At 37.8% G+C, this 22829-nt stretch overlaps 3 protein-coding genes across 5 annotated transcripts; 2 read left to right on the top strand and 1 right to left on the bottom strand.

The window, feature by feature from the left end:
• The first annotated feature begins 676 nt into the window (after positions 1-676).
• On the top strand, positions 677-3879 carry c1galt1c1 (C1GALT1 specific chaperone 1). Of its 2 annotated transcripts, none has more exons than XM_011479926.3 (2): positions 677-802; positions 2284-3879. In XM_011479926.3, exon 2 carries the CDS (start codon positions 2298-2300, stop codon positions 3252-3254), a length of 957 nt encoding a protein of 318 aa, XP_011478228.1. In that variant the 5' UTR covers positions 677-802; positions 2284-2297; the 3' UTR covers positions 3255-3879. The 2 variants fall into 2 exon arrangements, with proteins under 2 accessions (XP_011478228.1, XP_004073137.1); XM_004073089.4 differs by having other exon boundaries at positions 689-827.
• A 594-nt stretch (positions 3880-4473) lies between these two features.
• mcts1 (MCTS1, re-initiation and release factor) lies at positions 4474-7004 on the bottom strand. Of its 2 annotated transcripts, XM_004073088.4 has the most exons (6): positions 6802-6999; positions 6418-6570; positions 6239-6336; positions 6025-6158; positions 4795-4862; positions 4474-4704 (listed from the first exon to the last, which is right to left on the bottom strand). In XM_004073088.4, the coding sequence occupies exons 1-6, from the start codon at positions 6810-6812 to the stop codon at positions 4623-4625; spliced, it is 546 nt and encodes a 181-aa protein (XP_004073136.1). In that variant the 5' UTR covers positions 6813-6999; the 3' UTR covers positions 4474-4622. The 2 variants fall into 2 exon arrangements, with proteins under 2 accessions (XP_004073136.1, XP_011478227.1); XM_011479925.3 differs by having other exon boundaries at positions 6239-6570; positions 6802-7004.
• An 834-nt stretch (positions 7005-7838) lies between these two features.
• Positions 7839-22036, top strand: cul4b (cullin 4B). The gene is made up of 20 exons (XM_011479924.2): positions 7839-8772; positions 10099-10214; positions 10714-10817; positions 10926-10995; positions 12640-12713; positions 12798-12960; positions 13099-13188; positions 14970-15052; positions 15142-15209; positions 15334-15452; positions 15562-15754; positions 15856-15960; positions 16042-16152; positions 16266-16351; positions 18469-18567; positions 18642-18755; positions 18856-18961; positions 19082-19254; positions 19338-19490; positions 20985-22036. Exons 1-20 carry the CDS (start codon positions 8313-8315, stop codon positions 21078-21080), a joined length of 2583 nt encoding a protein of 860 aa, XP_011478226.1. The 5' UTR covers positions 7839-8312; the 3' UTR covers positions 21081-22036.
• The last annotated feature ends 793 nt before the right edge of the window (positions 22037-22829 follow it).

Below are 22829 nucleotides of genomic sequence, written 5' to 3'. Positions count from 1 at the left end.
TGTTGTTGAACTTTAAAGAAATACAGAAAATATTAAAATTATGAGAGGCATATACTATATCCTTAACAGAAAGTATGATATTGCTATAAAACCAAGTTGTTAAATGAAAAAAAGGTCTTTATATCGTATGGCGTTTCATATCTGTCATAAAGTGAAAGGGCGTAAAAACAACTGAGCAAGCGTATTCAGGAACTGAGTGAGCGGACCTTACAACCGCGCAGGCGGTATATACATATATATATATATATATATATATATATATATATATATATATATATATATATATATATATATATATATATATATATATATATATATATATATATATATATGTGTGTGTGTGTGTGTGTAAAATTATCTTATATATACTTAAATATATCTATGTATATATGTGTGTATATATATATATATATATATATATATATATATATATATATATACATGTGTGCGTGTGTGTGTGTAAAAATAACTTATATACATACATATATGTATAAAAATATTTTATACATATATGTCTGCATAAAATAGAAAAATATATCAATAAGTCTATAAGGCTACATAATTTCGATTATATTTAAGCAAAACAAATCGGATAAGCCGCTTTTCAATAGATTGTCAGTTGTCTAAGGGTGACAGCAGGGGGCAGTGTGGCCAAAACTGTGTGGCTTAGTTTCCGGTAAGAAGAAGAAAGGGGAGGAGAAAAATGTTTCCTCGTTGTTGACGTTAAGCTGTCAAGCTGACGTTAGTTGGCTGATTAAAAAGGAGAAGTGTGAAAGGCAGCTGAACCCCCAAAGACCTCCTGGTACAGCGACATTAACCTACTCTTGGTACAGTGATGAATTTATTTCATATTATTCTGTCCCAATCCAGAACATAACATTAGTTCCGTTCAAAATAGCAGAAGCTAACATTTGTTAGCAGCCAGGATGCTAAGGAGGAATTCACTTTAGTTTAGTTTGTGTTTTAAAAGAAAAAATATCGAATATATCTAGTCTTAAGTACAAAGATAAAATACACGAGTAATGTTAGTCGGAACATTAACAGTTTAGTTTTAGACTTTGTTGAAGGCGAAAGGTTTTGACTGACAGACTTTAGTCACGAGAGATACTTTTTATAGTCCATAAACTGTCATGTTTTATAGTTTTTTACACTTACAGTTAAAATATCTCCTTAAATATCTTATATTTTTATTACTCTACTGTGGTATTTAAGCTTTTCTGATCACCCTAGCCCTGCAAAGTTAAGTAGTTAGAAACGGAGATGATCATTTTGAAAGTTTTGCATTTGCAATTTTCTATACGAGAAAAATCCACCAAAAGATCCCACACCTTTTACTCTGTGTAGTCAGTATTATTTGAAAAACAGGAAATAATATTGAATTGGCTTAATTCTTTTGTCAGTGTTTTTTAGCTGTTAAAATTAACTTGTCTAAATGCTTAAAAAAACTTTTGATGTTTTTGTTTTTTTTAGTTGATTATTTTCTATTAAAATTTATAAACTCTACTTTTAATTTTTACAATGTATTTTTCTTAGGTTTCTTTGATGTAACAAAATCTGTTTGTCTTCTGATTGGACATTTTGCATTTCCTATGTATTTCAGCACTAAGCTTCAGATTGTATATTTCTGCTTAGAAATGCACCTTGAGTCAGAAACGGTGCAGTTTCTATAATATTTTAAGAGTGAAATGATTCTAGAAACAACAGACAAAACACATTTGTCGTCTCTATCCATGTCAAAAAATCAAACTGTTAAATAAATGCATATATTGTCTAATAAACAGCTCAGAACTAGAGAGATGTAGACCTTTATAGCAAGTTGGGCGGTAGTGGCTCAGGTGGTTGAGCAGGTTGATCAATAATCGAAGAGTCCCCCCCCCCCCCTCAGTCAACTGTTGTGTCCTTGGTGTGAATGCGCATTAATGTCCCGGTGATGGTCAGAGGGGCTGTAGGCGCGAACTGGCAGCCACGCCTGTGTCAGTCTGCCCCAGGGCAGCTGTGGCTACATCAGTAGTTACCATCACCAAGTATGAATGAGGAGTGAATGAATAATGGATACATTGTAAGTGCTTTGAGCAACAAGAAAAAGCGCAGATAAATCCAATCCATTATTATTATTATTATTTTTAAGTTGAAACAAATATAACCAAGATGAAAATCAGAGAGAAAATTCAAATTATCTGTTGAATACAAAATAGCTCTTGGTAGATCTGTGGAAAGGCTTCATATCAGATTGGAAAAATGTTGAGTTTAGTCTCATACAGCTGGGTATTTTCTTTCTTCTAGGATCTGTCGTCAACATGTTGTCAGAAGGAAGCTCTTTCATGAAGGGGATGGTCATGGGAGGCCTCTTCTGCCTGGTGCTGTCCCTCATGGGCAGTTTCAGTCCCATCAGCGACTACAAGACAGACAACCATCACCATCACCACGTCAAAGCAGCAAGTAAAGAGGAGCTTAGCAGACGCTTCTCTGACAGTCAAGTTCAGGGATTAAACAATCAAATTCGGGTCTATTGCGTCATCATGGTCCAGCCAAAAAACCTTATTTATTGGGCAACGGTTATAGAAACCTGGAGCAAACACTGTGACAAGGCCGAGTTTTACACATCAGAGTCATCTAAGGCACTTGAAGCGATTGACCTTAAAGAAAAGGATGACTGGGCGAGGTTGCGTAAAGCTCTCAAGCATGCTTATGAGAATGCCGGGGACTTGCGCTGGTTCTTTGTGGCCCAGCCCACCACCTTTGCCATTATTGAAAATCTAAAGTATCTTATTCTCACAAAGGATCCAAATGAACCATTCTACCTGGGGAAAACAATGAAGTCTGGTGAGCTTGACTACGTTGCATATGATAGCGGAATTGTTCTGAGCTACGAAGCTCTGAAAAGGCTCATCAACGTGTTCCAGGACGAAGACAAATGTCCAGAAAAAGGCCGCGCCCTGTGGAAACTGAGTGAAGACAAGCAGCTGGCCGTGTGTCTCAAATACACCGGCGTGTTTGCTGAAAATGGAGAAGATGCGCACGGAAAAGGCCTGTTTAACAGCAGGACTGTGGACAGCTTGATAGCAGATAGTATCAAGGACAACCCGAACGATGTGGTGGAGGGCTGCTGCTCCGACTTGGCGGTCACATTCAGCGGGATGTCCCCGAATCAAATGCACGTCATGATGTTTGGCGTTTACAGACTTCGCCCATACGGGCACGACTTTCACGACTCTTTAGCATTCTACCCTCCAGAGGGTTCAGACAATGATTAGACGCATTCCTTCAACCTGGATGTCATGTTTTTAAATACTGTTTTGCTGCTGTGATGGCACGCCGAACTTTAGGGTAAAGTCTTTCTAAAGCTGTTTGTAAAGTTGGACTCTGTATGGGAACTTTTATGTACATTTGTACTTTTTGCACTTGACCTAATCCAAATGAGGGGAGTTTAGTCTTTTGAATGAAAACAGAGCTGGGAAACCGTGTAATTTCAGACTTTTTCTTTTTTTTTTAGGTTTCAACTGTCATTCCACACACAAAAAAAAACTATTTTAGACATCAGCTGGGTTGTTTGAGTTTGCATGTTCTCTATGATCTTCCTTGAATTTTCTCATGTTTTGGGGCTTCCACCAACAGTAATAAAAAAACAAACTATCTCAACTGAATTAGCAGGAATTGGGGGGTGGAGAGAGAGTCCATGCTAGCGTTGCTTTGTTTCTGAGTACTTTTGTACCGAGTCCCCTTGTGAGGGTAAAGGAATAGATTCAAACATTTGTGCTGAACCCCTTTTAGTGGGACTGAAGGAACCTGCTCGTTTTATAATGTGCTTTCATCAGAACAGTGAGACTGTTGGTGATTGTCAGAAAAATACTTGAAATAAAGGTTTGGTTTTTGGCTTCACTTCTTCCATTTTAATAGCACACAAGGAAAAAAGTGTTTACAATTTTTAAACGGATATTTCATGACATTTCAATACCTGTGTCACAGTTTTGCCAGTGCAACTAATAAATTATTCATGATTTAATAGAAATGAGCTGAAACTCATTTAAGATTGTTATTTTTATACATGTTCATTAATGGAATAATGCCGAAGAAAAGAATTGCATAAAATCTTAGCAGCTGTGGTGTGCAATAGTTTTGTATCTAGTAAAGTTACATTTTCAAAGATCAATTTAAATTGTTTACTTTAGAAACAACGGAATATTAAAAGTTGAAATTGCAATTGAGAAAACTCAGAAGATAAATTCACAAGATGGTAACTTAATTTAAAACTCAACTGTCAGCAACAGCAACTGTATCCCCTCGGCCCTCCTTATGTCAATAAATGAGAGCGTTCACATCCTGTTTTCAAATGTTGACTCAAGTCGTTTGCACATGAATATTATTTAATGCATTAAAAAAACAAATTAGTAATGTAATTAAGAATGCATTTCTTCACCACCTGTTGGCTTTCTACTATAAGGCTATTTAAATCAACCACACAACAACCGGCAGTTGAAATTGAAGATCTTTTATTGTGTTTGTGAATTGTGACGGCTGATTTAAAGCCTCCAGAGGGTTACATGGTTATATCCAAGTGTGAACAGCCCATGTTTCAATGTGCAGAGCTTTACATGTTTTGGAGGTCTGGATGAGATGCTGCATCACTTATAAGTCTTCATGTGCCACAAGCCGTCATTTAGATAGTGCACGTTCTCTATTCCAATTCCTTTGTTGACTTTCTCTCTGTCAGAATAAATCAAAAGGACAGACTGAGAACAGGTCCCGTGAAACCATTAACCACAATAGATTTGCTTCAAATAATCATAGTCTTACATGTCTTCTGCTGACATCTTCATCACACCAACACAAAGTGCATGCTGCTTTCCCTCTGCCATAATGGCCTGTAGCAACAAGTTAAGGTTAATTGTTTTATTTGATTAGTAATATAAGCTCACTGACCCCATAAATAGCCACACCTGTACAAGGGCTCGTTAACACAAATTTCTAATCAGCCAATCACAAGGCAGCAGCTCAATGATCTCCTGCATTTTAAACTGAGCATCAGAATGGAGAAGAAAGGTGACTGAAGTGACTTTGAACGTGGCCTGGTTGTTGGTGCCAGACGGGCTGGTCTGGTATTTCAAAAACTGCTGGTCTACTGGGATTTTCACCAACAACCATCTCTAGGGTTTACAGAGAATGGTCTGAAAAATGAGAAAATATCCAGTGAGTGGCAGTTCTGTGGGTGGAAATGCCTTTGTAGAGGCCAGAGGAGAATGGACAGACTGGTTCCAGTTGACAGAAAGGCAACTCAAATCAATTACAACAGAGGTCTGCAGAAGAACATCTCTGAACGGACAACATGTCTAACCTTGCGGTGGACCTTGAGGCAGACCACACCAGTCAGCTAAGAACAGTAAACTGAGTCTACAATTCACACAGGCTCACCAAAACTGGACAATAGAAGATTGGAAAAACGTTGTCTGGTCTGAGTCTCAATATCTGTTGCCACATTCAAAAGGTAGGGTCAGAATTTGGCGCCGATAACATGAAAGCATGGATCCATCCTCCCTTGTATCAACAGTTCAGGCTGGTGGTGGTGTGATTATATGGAGAATGTTTTCTGGCCACACTTTAGTACACCTTAGTACCAATTGAGCATGGTTACAACATCACAGCCTACTTGAATCGTGTTGCAGACCATGTCCATCCCTTCATGACCACAGTAAACCATCTTCTGATGGCTACTTCCAGCAGGTTAAGGCGCCATGTCATAAAGCTGGAATCATCTCAGACTGGTTTCTTGAACATGACAAAGCCCATAAATCTGGAGCAACTGTGTGATTCCATCATGTTAGTATGGACTAAACTCTGAGGAATGTTTCTAGTACCTTTTTGCCACCAAGGATTAAGGCAGTTCTGAGGGCAAAAGGAGGTTAAACCGGGTAATCGCAACCCTAAGAAAAAGGCTGCTGACCATAGATCAAAAATATTGAGCATTTTTTACAGGAAAACATCAGTAATTTTAAAGAGTGAAATGCTTTAACATGAATTAAAGGATACAACTACAGTGTCAGAACCAGCAGGGTAGAGTTTAGCACCCGGTGACGTCAACCCGGGACACATAATATTTGCACCACTTAAGACAAATTTGATGGCACCTTTGTCCACTTGCTGGTGAGGGAGGATGAAAGGATCTAAGAACAGAATAAAAAATATTAAAATCAAAGGCTGTGCTGCTGCAACAACCAATCCAAGAGTCATTGGAAGACCTCACATTTATGCAGTAGTCTGAGAGTCGGGTAGAACGGTCCTTCTCTTTGTCTGAAGAACAGCAGCTCTCCATTCACAGTTAGGATTTCAATGTGTTCGTGGCTAAATGAAAACCAGACAATACAATTAAATAAAAAGCAAACCCTTAAAATGGAAACTCTGGAAAGTGGAAACAGAGCGTACCATCTGACTATTTTGACAGGGTCCTTTTTTGGCATGATTTGATTGAGCCATGGCTCAATGTCAGGAAACTGATCCAACAGTTGATTTTTAATGCCTTTGATCACAGATGTTTTCAGCTGGATACAGTTGGACACATTTTCCTTCTCATCAAATCTGAAAAAGATGAAAAGAACGTGTACTAATATGCTGAAAAACGGTTAATTAACTAATACAAGGTTTAGTATGATCCAACAATAATACAATGTGTGACTGGAACCTGCATGCTAATCGCCGGTGTCATTAGCAAAACACTCTTTCTACAAACACAAAAGCGCTACTGCTGTTTTCAATGATGTTAGCAACCAAAGCTAGCTAACACGAAAAAAGAAATAAGAAGAAACTCACTTCTTAAACATTCTCACGGGTTCTTGACAACGCTTTATGTAAATGTGTCGACGCTCTTTTGTAATCTCACTTCGCTAACAGTAAAACAAGCAACATATAAAACTATTAATATATTTTAGGTTACAGAGCCACGCTTGTTTGGCAGCCGAGGGTTAGTCGTTCTAGTGTCGCCTCATTTTACGACGGTTAGCAGCGGTGCGCGTCTTTTTTGTAACCTTGGTAACGAGCAACAACTGAGGCGCACAAGCACAATTAGCACGTTTATTTATTTATTGCTTCGTTGATAAAGCAGATATATTCAAAACGGTAAAAAAAATGAAGAAAAACTTCACGTTTTAAATGAAATTATTTTTAAAAGATTTAACTTTAATTTTATATAAATATTCAACAAAACACAATGTTTTTATGTTGGTGAATTTGGATTTGTTTATTTTTTAATGGGTAATACATTTGCTATAAATGTGTATTTCTCTGTTCTTGTTTTGAGGATCTCTGAAGGAACGTTTAGTCAATTTAACAGAAAGTTAGTTAAAAAAATAATCAGTTTGACGTTTTCTAAGTGATTTAAAAACAAAGTTAAAAAAAGGTAAAGACGTTGTCATGTGAACTCTTATTTGATTTCTATTTTTTCAAAATCAGCCAAAGGAAGAAAAAAAAAAAAATGATGTGGTTATAATATTGTGTTTTTAAGCTATTTCTTTCAGTGGGTTGTTTGTAAAACTGGGTTGGTCTTTACATTGTTAAAAAAAAATGCCGTTTATTTTTGTAATAAATGCAGTAATATCTACTTTTGTTTTGATAAACTATTGGAATATTTAAATTATTATAAAATGCACATGCCTTTTAAACGGTGGTTTAGATTTAAAACTCTATCTATCTATCTATCTATCTATCTATCTATCTATCTATCTATCTATCTATCTATCTATCTATCTATCTATCTATCTATCTATCTATCTATCTATCTATCTGGCGCCCTCTAGAGGTCATGTCCGATACAGCACAGTACTGAGTATAGAAAAACACGCTTGTGCAAAAAGTAATTTTGTACAAAGTACTTCCGGTGAGGTCACCGACGAGTTTTTAACGGGCGATTTTTTTCTTGTTGTTGTTTTTACCTGGGATGGTTTTTAATTTTCAAACGACTTTTTTCCTACTGTATTTACATCCGTCCTGTAAATAATAGTCTTCGTTGGCCGCTGCGTTGACTCGCTCTGGTAGAACGACTTTACGACGCGGTTAGCCAAGAGAGGCCAAAGGAGGAAGCAATAGCCAACCATCTTTATTCCTACACTAGCAATAACAAGAGAGAGCTGGCTAGGTTCAAGTGGAGCTGACTTGTTTGCAGTTTATTGTCTGTTTTATTCCGGATGAAAAGGAAAAATAACTAAAACCTTCCTGTGCTAAAACATACTAAAGGTTTCGGACGCCGTACTCTTTCCCCGGCAATCAACTCTGGAAGTTTCGGATCAGAAGACTGGCTGTTTAAGAATTAGTATTCCCCGTTTTTCATGTTTCCAACAGGTTTATCTTCCCCTAATCCCCCACCACAGCCAACCCAGGAGGCTAGACCGGCGGCTACTGATGTCAAAAACGGTAGTGGAAACATCACATCTCCGAAGAAGAGGAAAATAAACGGTTCAGAAAGGGGAGACACCAGTGATACCATCTCCTCCTCGCCCCCCAAACCCCTAAACCCCTCGTCGTCCGGCTCCCCCACCGCGCTGCACATTCAGAAGAAGTTGCGGTTCGAGGACTCGGTGGATTTCATCGGGCTGGATGTGAAAATGGCCGAGGAGGCTGCCGCCGCCAACGCCGCGTCTTCCTGCTCCAATAACAAAAGCAAAGCCATGTTCCTGGCCGGCGGCGTGGGCCACCACGCCAACGGCTTGACGAAGACCGCGGGGTCCGGCACCTTCTCCAGCAGCAAACCCGGAGCTGCCAAGAAACTAGTCATCAAAAACTTTAGAGGTATCAAACGCACTACGAGCAGACGATGATATCCCACATTTTAGCTCTGCATTTTTTAACCACAGCGGCGTAGAGTGGACCCCTTTAGACCAGACACTGACCCTCAGTTACCTCATAACTAGATTAACCATATATGCTGAATGCACCTGTCATTTGGACACAAACATCCACTCTACTGATAATCGTAACTAAATTTAGAGGTGGAACAATTCTCTTACAAAGATTCGATTCATTCATATCATAATTTGTGGCTCACAATATGATTCATAGTTAACATTGGTTCATTTTGAATGATGTGATGACCTATAATGAATGGACCCAGGACATCTTTAGCCAAAACTTCTACTACTCCCTCAGAGATAAATACCTGGTACTGAACAGTACAGGTGAAGTTTTCCAGATTTCTTAGTTGGATATCTTACAATCTAGTGGAAATTAAACATGTGTACAAACAAACAAGTAAGCAGGAATTAAATGGAAGGAATTAAAGTTCAGCCCACTGTTGTTTTTCCACTTTAAAATAATCTGAAGGGAACATTATTAGAACATTCTAGCACGTCTTTGCTAAATTCAAAGTGTTTCCACACATTAGACTGGAATGATGGACTGATCAGTTTTATTTGATTACATCATGTGTGTTATTCACTGTGATGGGCTTAGTCATTTCTACATTATAATACAATAAACCTATGGTATTTTCTAACATCAGTATAATTGATGTTTTTCACTTTGAAATGATTTTAGGATTTAGGTCAATTCCATTAGCACCTTGCCTTAGACAGATCGATCTGGTTGGATTGTAAGAAAAGAAATCGATTCATTGATTAAGTTGATCAATCGTTACACCCCTAATAAAAAAAACATGATGGATGTCTTTATTGTCATTTATTTTTTAGAAAAGGAACTAGAATATGATCAAATGATACCAAAGGAAAGATTATTAAAGAGGAAAAAATAACTACACAAACAACAAATGAACAGAAAATGTCATGTTAATGGCTCAACCTGGCGTCCAGATGGATGGTTTAGTAATGAAGCAGTAACAAAAAAAATAGACATTTTGAATGTCATTTTTTTAATTATCTAATTATATTTTGTCTGTTGTACAGTATAGTAAGTAGCTTATGCTGTTGGAACCACTCTTGAACAGATTGAGATTCAAAACTGTAACACTGCTGATTACCTGGATCAGGTGTTCTTTACCAGCAAGAAGCTGCAATGTGGGCATTGAGGCCTGGATTTGGACTCTGCTGACATGTGTTTGAAATATCTGCTTTCCCACATGGGTGACGTTGTGACGTGTTTTTTTTTCTTCTTGTTTTTCAGAAAAACCTAAGTTACCAGAGAACTACACACAGGAAACCTGGCAGAAATTGAAAGAGGCAGTGGAGGCCATACAGAACAGCACTTCTATCAAGTACAATCTAGAGGAGCTTTACCAGGTATCAACCTCAGACCTCAAGAAGGCTGGCTGCATGCAGAAGCGTTGGGGAAAACAGAGTCCTCCCTATGGGTCGCTAAGAACTGCAGGGGGAAGATGGCACTTTAGCCTATTATCAGCAAGTATCCGAACTCTTATATGGAGATCCATGTTGGTTTTCTTCCACTTGGATGTAAACACATTGGTCAAACAAAGACATATTAATAAACAAACAGAATTTTAGAACAACTCCTTCAGCCTCGCTGCTAGGCACGGTGGTGGAGTAGTTATGATCTGGGCTGAGACATAATCTAAAATGACTTTAGGTGCATAATGAAATCTAATATTCTTTTTAAAAACTAGCAAGCGTTTGGTGCTGCCTAATCTATGACTTGGTCATTTTTGCATTTTTGTTGAAATGTTATTTTCCTAAAGTTTCCTTTTATTGAACCTGTGCGGTTTGTGATGCAACCCCTCTGCTGCCATGAGTGTAACCCATTTTTGTTGTGTGTTTTAACCAGGCTGTGGAAAACCTCTGCTTCCATAAGGTATCTGCCAAGCTTTACAAACAGCTGAGGGCCGCGTGTGAAGATCACATCAAGGCTCAAATCGATCAGTTCAGAGAATATCCTTCCCAGTTTGAGTTTCTCCTTAAATGTGGATGATGTGGTTTTCAGAATATCCGCTGAAACTCATCCAGGTCGGTCTGGTTTTCTCTTAACGTTGTACTTACGGATGCCCTGGACAGTGTTCTTTTCCTGAAGAAAATCGACAAGTGCTGGCAAGATCACTGCAGACAAATGGTAAGTTTGGTCACACGTTTTATAATTAACATCTGCAGAGATTACAGGTACACTGAGGCAGTTTGAAAGGAAGGTACATTATCTGTTAACATAAGGAGGTGAACTTTTCGATATAACTTAAAAGTAGATTTTCAGGCTTTTGTACTTTGCTGATTTGCAGCAAAGTTTTATGGGGGGAAAAAGGAATTTTCTGAGAAACCGTTTTAGTGGGATAACACAAGCATTACACGAGAGTAGATCATCGAATACTGAGTGTCTTCTGGATGTGTCACAATCTACCGTACGCTCACATCCCATAAAAGTTACATCAAACAACAGAAATAAATGTTCCCGGCAGGAAAAAATGTAATGTACAGTGAAGGGATAACAGTCCGTGTTGTTTCATAGTTCCTAACTTATTCCTCCCACATGTGAGGTTGTTAGAATCAACACTTACTGTCATATTCTGAACTTGAGTTATTCCTTTACTCTGCAAATTCTCTAAAATAAAGATGAGTATAGTGTTTTCACAGTTAAATTCTTTCAAGTCCCACTCTGATCATCTTATAATCTATTTTAAAAGTATTCCCAGTGGTTTTTTTTAGAGTTCTGATTATGCCATGCTAAGCAAAAATCACAAAACCTGTGTTGTTTACTAGGACATAGTTTCTACATAGCGGCAGGAATTCGTTAGAAATTCCCCTGTGAGTTGTGGGCGCAGAGTAAGCCCGTCCTGTTACCACTCTCTCACGCTAGCTTACAGCCCCTCACACCCCCAAGCTAACATTCGCGGTGGAACCAAAGTGGCGAGGATTATCAAAGCTATCCAGCCGTACAGTTTAGAGCCAGATGTCAGCTCAGATGAGGGAAACAAAGATGTATCTATTTGTCTGCAAGTGGATGCTTAGGAATGGAGACGAGTAGGGAGACTTTGGCCCGCCCATTTCGCTGTGTGCGTCACAAATTAGAGCGTTTTCAAACAGCAGGTTTTTATCTGCTCATAATCCATCACGATTTTAATAAAGAAATAGTCAGAAATGCAGTTTTAATCTATCTAAACACCGAAAGCACAATTTTCTTTGGAGTGGGCCTTCAAATGTGTCCATCCTAAATCTGTCTTTGTCATGGTTGAAGGGCAATAAGCTGTTAAAATCAACTAAATATTATACAAAAATAAAAGTGGCATTCGTTTTGACTGTCCTTTTTGTCACGCAGCTTGACACCTTCTAGAAAATGGAGCATATATTGACTCCTTGATCAGCTTGGAAACAGTCAGATCTGTTGTGCAAACTGGAATGAAGCAATCAAGTTAATAGCAGACTGGTAGAAGCAGCTGTAAAGAAAATGTAGCTTTGACAGTACGCTGCCCACTTCTCTCTGGAATTAAAACTTGTTCATCCATTTCTGGATCTTCTCCGGAAGACCAGACAACTTTTCAAAAGAAATGTTGTTTCGGTCAGTTACAATAATTTTTTCAATGTAAAACAGTTTCTTAGCATTATATATGACGTTTTTCATCATTTTTCTCTTAAACTGTGAACACAATGTTTTGTTTTCCTTCTGTCTTTAAGACAACCCTATGGTTGTCTCTGAAAGTAAGAGTTGATTATTAAAAGAATTGATATCCTTGCTTGATTGTAATGTTTAATTTTGGCTTCTTTGCAGATCATGATTAGGAGTATATTTTTGTTTCTGGATCGCACATACGTTTTACAGAATTCAATGCTGCCATCAATCTGGTAAGTCTTCAGTGGTTGCTGTGCCTGTCGCTCAGACGTGAGCCTGGGTTACATCATGTTGAGCAGCCTCTGTGGGTTCTGCAGGGACATGGGGTTGGAGCTGTTCCGCTTCTACATCATCAGTGATTTGAAGGTCCAGAGTAAAACCATCAACGGGATCCTGCTGCTCATTGAGAGGGAGCGAAATGGAGAGGCCATAGACCGCAGCCTGCTGAGGAGCCTGCTGAGCATGCTCTCTGACCTGCAGGTGCCTGCGTATTGCTATCTTTGCACATGATGGATCCATTTTTGTTTTAAAAACACATTAGGATGATAAAAGAAAGAGCCTATGGGAAGATGTAGCAAAGTACACCTAGTTGATAACAAAATGTGTTGTTTCTGACAGATTTATCAAGATTCCTTTGAGCAGCGCTTTTTGGAGGAAACGAACCGCCTGTACGCTGCAGAGGGACAGAGGCTGATGCAGGAGAGAGAGGTGATTTTGAAACCTAATGCCCTCGAAACACACATTAAAAAGAAATTAGAGGTTTAAATAATAAGTCAAAAAAATACCGAATGCAAATCTTCTTAGTTTTTACAATTATAGTGATCAGAGACATTGTTTAAAAATGATTGGCTCCAAATGAATCAATTACCAGTAGTTTTGGAGAATCCGAGGTTTTTGTTGTCGTTTCTCACTTCTATTTTTAACAAAGCAGTTTTTTCTCTAACTAAAGGATATTTTAAGGTTCTCTCATAGTTGTTGATTTTATGGCTTTCAAGGAAACAGAAATGACTACAAAAAGCGTATTACCCAAATGTAACTTTACCATGTAGACCCAGATTTTATTCCTAAATTACCTGAATGTAAATTTCTGGTATGTGCAAAGCACAGGATGCAGGGACTTTTATACTTTAGAGTATAATCTGCATTAGGATAGGTGGGTGTAGGAGGACTTGCTGTTCTTCCATGACCTTTGTCATCAACTGGCAGAGTTTGGTTATTGAAATTCGGCAGAAAATATCTGTAGTCTGAATTTCCAACCAATGTAAACTTTAATCCAAACTCCTGGACATGAATGACAAGCTTACTTAGAATATATATCTGGGGGGTAGGCTGCACGGTGGCGCAGTGGTTAGCGCTCTTGCCTCACAGCAAGAAGGACCTTGGTTCAAGTCCCGGCTGGGGGACCTGAACCAGAACATCAATGGGGGACCTTTCTGTGTGGAGTTTGCATGTTCTCCCCGTGCATGTGTGGGTTTTCTCCGGGATCTCCGGCTTCCTCCCACTGTCCAAAAACATGCTTCATAGGTTGATTGGCAACTCTAAATTGACCATAGGTGTGAGTGTGAGAGTGAATGGACGTGTGATTGAGGATATTCTACCCTGCGACAGACTGGCGACCAGTCCAGGGCATCCCTTGCCTACGCCCAAGTGGCCGGGATAGGCTCCGGCAACCCCGTGACCCCGAAATGGAAAAACGGTCAAGAAGATGAAAAAAAAAAAAAAAAAAAAGATATATCTGGGGGGTTTTCTGTATTTTTAAATAAAAATATATTGGAAAAAATATCTATCATGCATGAACAATGAATGTTATCAGTTCCAGTAAAGGGATATAAATTAAAACCTGTTAGACTCACCACCACATTCGTTTTCGACACTTTATTTGAAGAATAATTTTTGCTTTTCACCTTTTTGGTTATTTTTTATAAATTACAACAAATAACTTGTTCAAATTTGGTTTTTGCTTTCCTAATTTGGTCTATTTGTTAACTCTTTTTTGTTTTCTTTTAAAACTTAAAAAATAAATCACCTGCAAATTTGCACAGCACCTTCAGTTTTCTGCTTGCTCATAAGCCAGAAGAACTCATACGGGAGCATTTAGGTGTTCACACAGATGTGGACATTTTTTGTTCATCCACAGCTTAACACTACTAAAACCAGCAGAGAGTAGAAAATCAAACTTAGATCCTCACAAATAAAGATTTACTTTTTTCGTCACAGCAATAAGAATGAAGAAGTTCATCCTTTTTCTTTGGTTTACTTCCAGGAATCTTCTGACATGCTAATGATATTTTTATAAAATAGCAATATTTTAATTCAAGTAACAACTTAAATTCAGCAACTCTGGAGATATTTTTGTTGCTTTTGATCCTCTAAATTGACTATTTGATTTCTACAGACTCTTTAAATTTTTGTATCTCATCTTATTTCTATAAACTATTTATAAAGTTACTGAATGCTGATTTTTGTGTTTCTTTCATCTATTTTTTTAGGTTCCAGAGTATCTCCACCATGTTAGCAAACGCCTGGAGGAAGAGGCTGACAGAGTAATCACATATCTAGACCAGAGCACACAGTGAGTGTTTGTTTTTACTCTCCACTAGCCTTTCACTAACTTCCTGATGATCTTCTTTTTCTTTTTTTTTTTAATCATCTTCTTTTCAGAAAACCTCTCATTGCTACAGTAGAGAAGCAGCTGCTTGGTGAACATCTCACAGCAACTCTTCAAAAAGGTACCCAACAGCAACTTTTTCCAAACAAAACGATGCCTTCATGGCTTTTCAAGCTTTGAGTGAACCTTCCTGATGGATTCGGAATGAGAGAAAGGGTCTGACTTTTGTTGTTGGGATCCTGCAGGGCTAACTCAACTTCTGGACGAGAACAGAATTCAGGATCTGTCTCTTCTCTACCAGCTTTTCAGTCGAGTACGAGGTGGTGTTCAGGTGCTCCTGCAGCACTGGATAGAGTACATAAAGGTCAGACTTGGTGATTTAAAAGCACAAATGAAACTATGCCGAGCACTTAAAAATATATGTTTCCTCCGTGTCTCGGTCTTTTTCTGTTGCCCTGACTTTTCCCTCCCAGGCTTTTGGCAGCACAATCGTTATCAACCCAGAAAAAGACAAAACAATGGTGCAAGAGCTGCTCGACTTCAAAGATAAGGTGGATCACATCATGGACGTGTGCTTCATAAGGAATGAAAAGTTTGTTAACGCCATGAAGGAGGCTTTTGAAACGTTCATTAACAAGCGGCCAAATAAACCTGCAGAGCTCATAGGTGAGCAGCCTAAGGTTTTTTTTTTCCTTACCATAAATGCCAAACTGTGACATCACAAGCACTAATTACCATCTCCTCTGATTTCCTTATTATTTAAATAGCAAAACATGTGGATTCAAAACTGAGAGCAGGAAACAAAGAAGCAACAGATGAAGAACTGGAGAAGATGCTGGATAAGATCATGATTATCTTTAGATTCATCTATGGTAAGGTTTGCTTTCTGCTGTTTTTGTTGATTCTTCTTCCTTTTTATTTGTTTTTTGTCACCAAACCATGTGCTCTTGTAGGAAAAGATGTGTTTGAGGCTTTCTACAAAAAAGACCTGGCTAAAAGGTTGTTGGTTGGAAAAAGTGCCTCGGTGGATGCTGAAAAGTCGATGTTGTCAAAGCTAAAGCACGGTGTGTTGAAGCCAGCTGTCGCACATCCACACAAGCACACAGAGAAATATTTTAAAAACAAAGTGATGCAGAACGTGTGTTGACCTTTGACCTTTCCTTCGTCTTTGATTCAGAATGTGGAGCCGCGTTCACCAGCAAGTTGGAGGGAATGTTCAAGGATATGGAGCTTTCTAAAGACATCATGGTGCAGTTCAAACAGGTAAAGACCCAGTAGAACGGCACTTTTAGCTTTACTGCAAAGGTCTAATGTTCCAAACAAGAATTTCAAATTAAGTTTTACATTAAAGTCCCACTCTGATCATCTTTTGATCTATTGTAAAAGTGTTCCCAGCGGTTCATTTTAGCCTAAATCTAAAAACCTGCATCCTTTTCTATCACAAAGTTTAGGCAGAGCAACAGTAGTTCATTAGAGTTTATCTGAGCTGAGGGGCCGTTTATTGCTGAGAGCTCTCTGTTTACACGGTCTTCTGCTAGCTTACAGCACCTCACATCCACAACCTAACATTACCAGTGTTTCAAAGATGGGGAGCAATGTCGGAGCTGTCCAGCCGTACAGTTTTGAGCCAGATTTGAGCTCAGGTGAGGAAAACAGACATTCATGGCTCTATTCTCTAAGTGGATGCATCAGAATGGAGCTTGTGACTCACGCTTTCTTCTACGTTGCATGTAAGCTGTTTTGCAAAGGGCATTTTTGTCTGCGCTTAATTCTCATCGATTTGAATAAAGAAATCCTCAGAAATGCAAAGTTTAAGTTTAACGTTTTGCGCTGATGTCCTTCATCAGAAAAATGCCACAAAAACATCTTAAAAACACCATTTTCAACAGAGTTGGTCTTTAGAAGATTGTGTTTTGACCACTAATCTGAATGCTAATTGTTTTGTAATGTAATCAGTTACTTATTTTGGGGTGTGAAGGTCACACAAAACCATAAGGTACAAAGTTTGTTTACTAAGGAGGCTGACCAGCCAAGATCAGATCACATTAAATCAATAAAAAGCAACAGGAGTAAACATAAAAAAAAAAAAATGAAGCTGTTAAAGGTCAAAAGATTAAATCATGATGCACTTCCTAAACAAAACAAACTGGACTAAATTTAAGCCACCATTGAACCTGCATCTGACAAAGGTTTGAGACAATTTAACAAAAGTAGCATTAATGAGTCTAAATAACAGCTGAATGGATCTGAAAGGCATGTGAGGTCCACAGTAAAAGTGAAGCAGAATCGGCGTCATAACAAAACGCACACGGTCTTAAGTGGATTCCCAATATAAAGAGCTGCATATCTGCAAGTGCAGGAATAAAGGTGGATTTATGCCTCTGCTGTACCATTATTGCACAAGGATTTTTGAACAAATCTGTATCACCGTCTTGCAGAAGGAGGGAGTCATAGTCTTTATGTTTTGTAATTACATTTCTATAGAGATTGATACTTCTTTGGAGTACTCTTACACATAGGAGGAGACTATTTAAAAAATATTCTATTGTTTGGGCTTTTTAGGTGAAATGTACAGTATTTTTTATTTGTTTACATCATTGATGGCTTTGCTCCATTGCCTACTGGAAAGATTTTAATGGACAATGAGCTAGTACGGTATGTGAAAATAAACATTTCATTATAATTTCTTGTTGCAGAAGAATATTTCTGCTTTACAATTCAGATCATTTCAAAATTACTCGTAACTGCAGCCGTTCTTATGAATACAATTCTAATCATTGCACTTAAACATTTATTAGTTTGACTCAACTTTAAAATTCCCCAGGTTAGTGCTCTTTTAATGTTCATTTCCACCTCAGACTGTCTCTAAAAAAAAGACAAAGTATCTAAACATGTTAAGAGGATTTTTTTATTTAATTTTTGGGTGTTTTGTGTAACATGTTGTTGTGGCATTTTTCTGATGATGAAGGACATAAAGAAAATCAGGCTTAAAATGGCATTTCTGACCATTTCTTTATGCATATAGTTGGGAATCAGGAGCAGACGAAAAAAGGCTGTTTGAAAAAGAGATTCTATGTTACATAGAAAATACGCTGAGCCGCCCACAGTCTCTGTGCCAACAACTTAATGGCAAATTTAATGAATTGCTGCCGCTCTGCAGAAACTATGTTGTAGAAAATGACACAGGGTTATTGGTTTTTGGCTAAAAACTGCATAATCAAGATCACTGGGAGCGAATTTAAAATAGATCAAAAGAAGATCGGAGTGAAACTTCAAAAACTCTTTTGGGAAAGATGATCAAACATGGCTGTTGGATTAAAGTTTTTCCAACGGTGGCATCAGGGAAAAATGACGCGTCTGTTTTTCCGTTACACATGCAGTGCCAAAACATTCCTGGGAACATTGAGCTGACGGTAAATATCCTCACCATGGGCTACTGGCCAACATATGTGCCGATGGAAGTGCACCTGCCTCCAGAGGTGAGTGATGAAGCCCCATTGTTTCTGTAAAGTAACGTCTCTTCCTCTAAACGCTGTGCTTTTCTTTTTCGCAGATGGTGCGACTGCAAGAGATTTTTAAGACTTTTTACCTGGGCAAACACAGTGGGCGGAAACTGCAGTGGCAGTCAACGTTAGGCCACTGTGTTTTAAAAGCTGAATTCAAAGAGGTTCATAACTTTTTTTATGAAGGAGAGTTTAGAGTATTTGCCTCTTTTTCAAGCTGTTTTACTAAATGTCATTTGTGTCTTTTTTTTTTTTTAACAAAAGGGGAAGAAGGAGCTACAGGTGTCACTTTTTCAAACTCTGGTGCTGCTGATGTTTAACGAAGGGGAAGAGTTCAGCCTGGAAGAGATCAAACTGGCCACAGGAATAGGTTTGTGTTACTTCAACAAAACTGGATTGGTGGCAAATTGGTTTTTTTATTTTTATCTCCTGCAAGTTGAAAATTTGTTTGTAGTAACGTAGATCATTTTTGTTTAATTGTGTCTGGCAGAGGATGGTGAACTACGCCGAACGCTTCAGTCACTGGCTTGTGGAAAAGCTCGTGTCCTCACCAAAACCCCAAAAAGCAAAGATGTGGAAGATGGAGACAAGTTTTCCTGCAATAACGACTTCAAACACAAACTCTTCAGGATCAAGATAAATCAGATTCAGATGAAAGAAACGGTATTAAAAGTTTCCCCACAGAGGCCTTTCTAACATCAGTAACCTCCCAATGCTAAGTGGTTTGGAACTGGTTTTCCCTGCAGGTGGAGGAACAAGCCAGCACCACAGAAAGGGTCTTTCAGGATCGACAGTATCAGATTGATGCCGCCATCGTACGGATCATGAAGATGAGGAAGACTCTGAGCCACAATCTGTTGATGTCTGAAGTCTATAACCAGCTCAAGTTCCCTGTCAAGGTAATAAGAATAATAGGAAAGTTTAGAGTGAAATACAAAGCTTTCTTATAAAGCTCAATATTCAGATTTTAAGGTCAGAATTTGTAAATGTGTTTTCATGATTGTTTTACATTTTTTTAGTACAGTAGTGCTAACTTATAAGGAAAATTGGATTTATTGTTTTCTATTATCTTGACCGCATTAAAAACTAGGGATGTCTCGATGCAATCACGTAGTTTCAGACTCGATCAGAATCTGATGTTGTATCCCAATCTGGGATTGCATATTTATTACATTAGTATAGCTAAATGCTTCACTAGTAGTCTGCATATTACGAATGGATCAGGACATTTTAGTGCCGTAAAGTGCAACAGAATATGGCACTAGTTGGAGCAGAACGTGCACAAAAGCAAAATGTTTACAGATTCCAACTTCCGGGCTCAGCGACTCTTAAACATTTAAAACTGACAGCAAGTGTCTCTTGCGTTTTGTCTCAACTCAAACAACGACCTACAGAGACATTTCAAAAGAAAATATTGAGCTTTATCTCTTTTAAATGAGAATGGCTCTTTCTGCAGCGTGACGGCTGCCAAGGGACCGTCTGCAAAGTGCAAACTCTGGGAAAAAAAGTGAGGGGGGTGAAAGGAAAAGTCCACCATTTTTTCAAAAACAACCAAAACTAATAAATGGTCCCATAGATACAGCAACAATTTTTTAAAGAAAGTCATTTTTAATTTTGAAGAATTTTCATTGGAGATCTGAATCACATATGATCAAAAATATTCAATACTTCTGTAGATACTAAAGCTACAGTCACCAAACTTTGTCTCGTGAATTATTATCACCTAGTTGATAGTTGCACTGTTTTTGCCTGATTGATCTTTGTTTCAGTGTTAAATGTTAAAAGGAGGTTATTAAAAGAATAAATAATAAGGGACAAACTGAATCTTTTTTAATAAATGTGCTCATTTTTTAAATGTGTTACAGAAGTATCAGATGGAGACTCTGTATCGGCAGATACTCTAAATCAAATGACTGAACCGGATCAGGGCCAAAAACACATGATAGAGAAATCCCCATCCAAACCTTTTGAATAGATTAGATGAGGAACTAGATGTGGTCAAAATACTCATCTACTCTTAAATCTGTAGAATGTAAGCTGCAGCTGATGGGCAGGATAACATCTGCATTCTGATGCTCTCTTGTTTTTAATTTTTGGGTGGTTTTCATTTCCCTGGCCAACTTTCAGTTGTTTCAGCACTGATGTCACATGATTATCTCGTTTGTAACTTGACCTGTTTTTGCTTGTTCACCTTTGAGCAGAAGAGTACAGATCAAATTGACAAAATAAATCTTTGTTCTTATGTTTAAGTTCACTTAAATCTGAAGAATTATTACAGACAAGGGGACTTTACGCTGGGGGAGCATGCTAATTATTTTCAGCCCATTTCAAAGTACAAAAACCGCTCTGGAATACTTCCATGTGTTCACTCCTGTCGGTTTTTTTCCTTTCAGCCTGCTGATCTGAAGAAGAGGATAGAGTCTCTTATTGACAGAGACTACATGGAGCGTGACAAGGAAAACTCCAACCAGTACAACTATGTGGCCTAGAGAAAAGACGAACTGCAGTTGGTTCATTTGGGATGAAACCCCTCCGAGTGATGGGCCTTCGAATCTTGTGTTTTCCTCCAGTGGATGTACGCTGTTATCCCATTCACCGCAGCAACCGACCAGCCAATGGCTACTGCTCCACAGGGTTTTCATCAGGGGTCTTGTGATCCTGTGGACTGCATGGCCACTGAAAACGAGAATTTCTCCCACATTTCTCAGCACTTCTGAGAAAACACGGACAAAGACGACAAAGTTCAGTTTACGGTCTCTTTTTTGTTTTGTCTTTTTTTTTTGGAGAGGAAAAATATTTATTTTCAAACTTAGATTCTTCGTCCATAGTTTGTTATCAAGTTTTTCCCCCTTCTTGTTCATCCCATCGCTAAAATTGACACACCTAATAATGCTCTAAATGTACCACGTTTGATAGAAAGAACAGGACTCAGACTATTAATAGATGCTTGTTTCCAACACTTGGGGAGGATCCATAATGATGAAAAGTGTTTTCGACGTGTGACCTGCAGTCAAGTCTGATAGTTTTAAAGGCTATGGAGCCAAATGATAATGCTGTGATCATCAATACAACATGTTTAAACCAGAGTTTGTGCCAAAAAAAGCAGCACTTGTTTTGTTACAGTGTTTTTGAAGCAGTTCAGTTGTATAAGGATATGCATACTATTGATACTATTGTGTTCTCCCCCTTTTTTCTTTCTTTGTACATTTGTATACATTCATCCTTCTTGACAAATGACCCACCTGACAGTCAAGTGCTTTAGAGTTCTTCTTTTAGGCATGATAAAGTGAGTCTGTTGAGATTCTGATGCCATACTACATACTTTTATCTCTTAATGTAAGGCAGTCCGGCGTTGATGAAAAGTGGAGGGAAGTGATTGATTTGACACACGTTTGTATGAGCCTGTTAGACTTATTGCTTCACATTAAAAAAATAAGAGTTTGAATCTGGGTTTCATTTATAAATACATTGTCCATTAAAATCTTTATAAATACATTTATATATATTTTTTTAACTTAAAGAATATATATCTTGTTGACATTAGATCTTTTTTTGGTAATAAACTTGATTTTTTTGTCGTTTTTTTAAATATGTTGACGTTAGATCATATAAAAGGTACTAAACAATTTTTTTCGTTTAAATAATACATATCTTTTGGACATTACATCATTTATTTGATTATAAGCTTTCTGTTTTGTTTAAATAATTACATTGTTAACGGCAGATCACATATTAAGTAGAAAACTTTCTTTTTTTTATTTAAAAATAAACATCTTGACAGATCATATATTAAGTACTTTGCTTAATTTTTTAATCTAAAAATGTATATATTGATGACATTAGATCATTCATTTGTACTATACTTTTTTTTTGTTTAAGGAATGTATATATCTTATTGATCTCAGATCACATAAGCACTAAACTTTCTTGCTTTTTTTTTTTTTTGAAGAATTTCTATCTTGTGGACAAGATCATTTGTTTGGCACTAAACCTTCTTTTTTCAAGAATTTACATTTTGTTGACATTACATCTTTTTTTAAGAACATTTTGATGCTTCAGATCAATCATTTACCCTTACTAAACTCTTTAAAATATATTTTGATACCATCATAAATTTTTTTCTTCAACGTCTTAAACTTTTTTGTGCTTTTTTCCTGACATGATCATCAGGCTTCGTGAATCATTAACATTGCATCCACATTGGGTGTTAAAGTGTTAAACGGGCGGAAAAACCCAGA

The sequence above is a fragment of the Oryzias latipes genome, chromosome 10, assembly GCF_002234675.1.
Source record: "Oryzias latipes chromosome 10, ASM223467v1".
In the NCBI taxonomy this organism is placed as follows: Eukaryota; Metazoa; Chordata; class Actinopteri; order Beloniformes; family Adrianichthyidae; genus Oryzias; species Oryzias latipes.
This window is presented reverse-complemented; position numbering and strand designations above follow the sequence as displayed.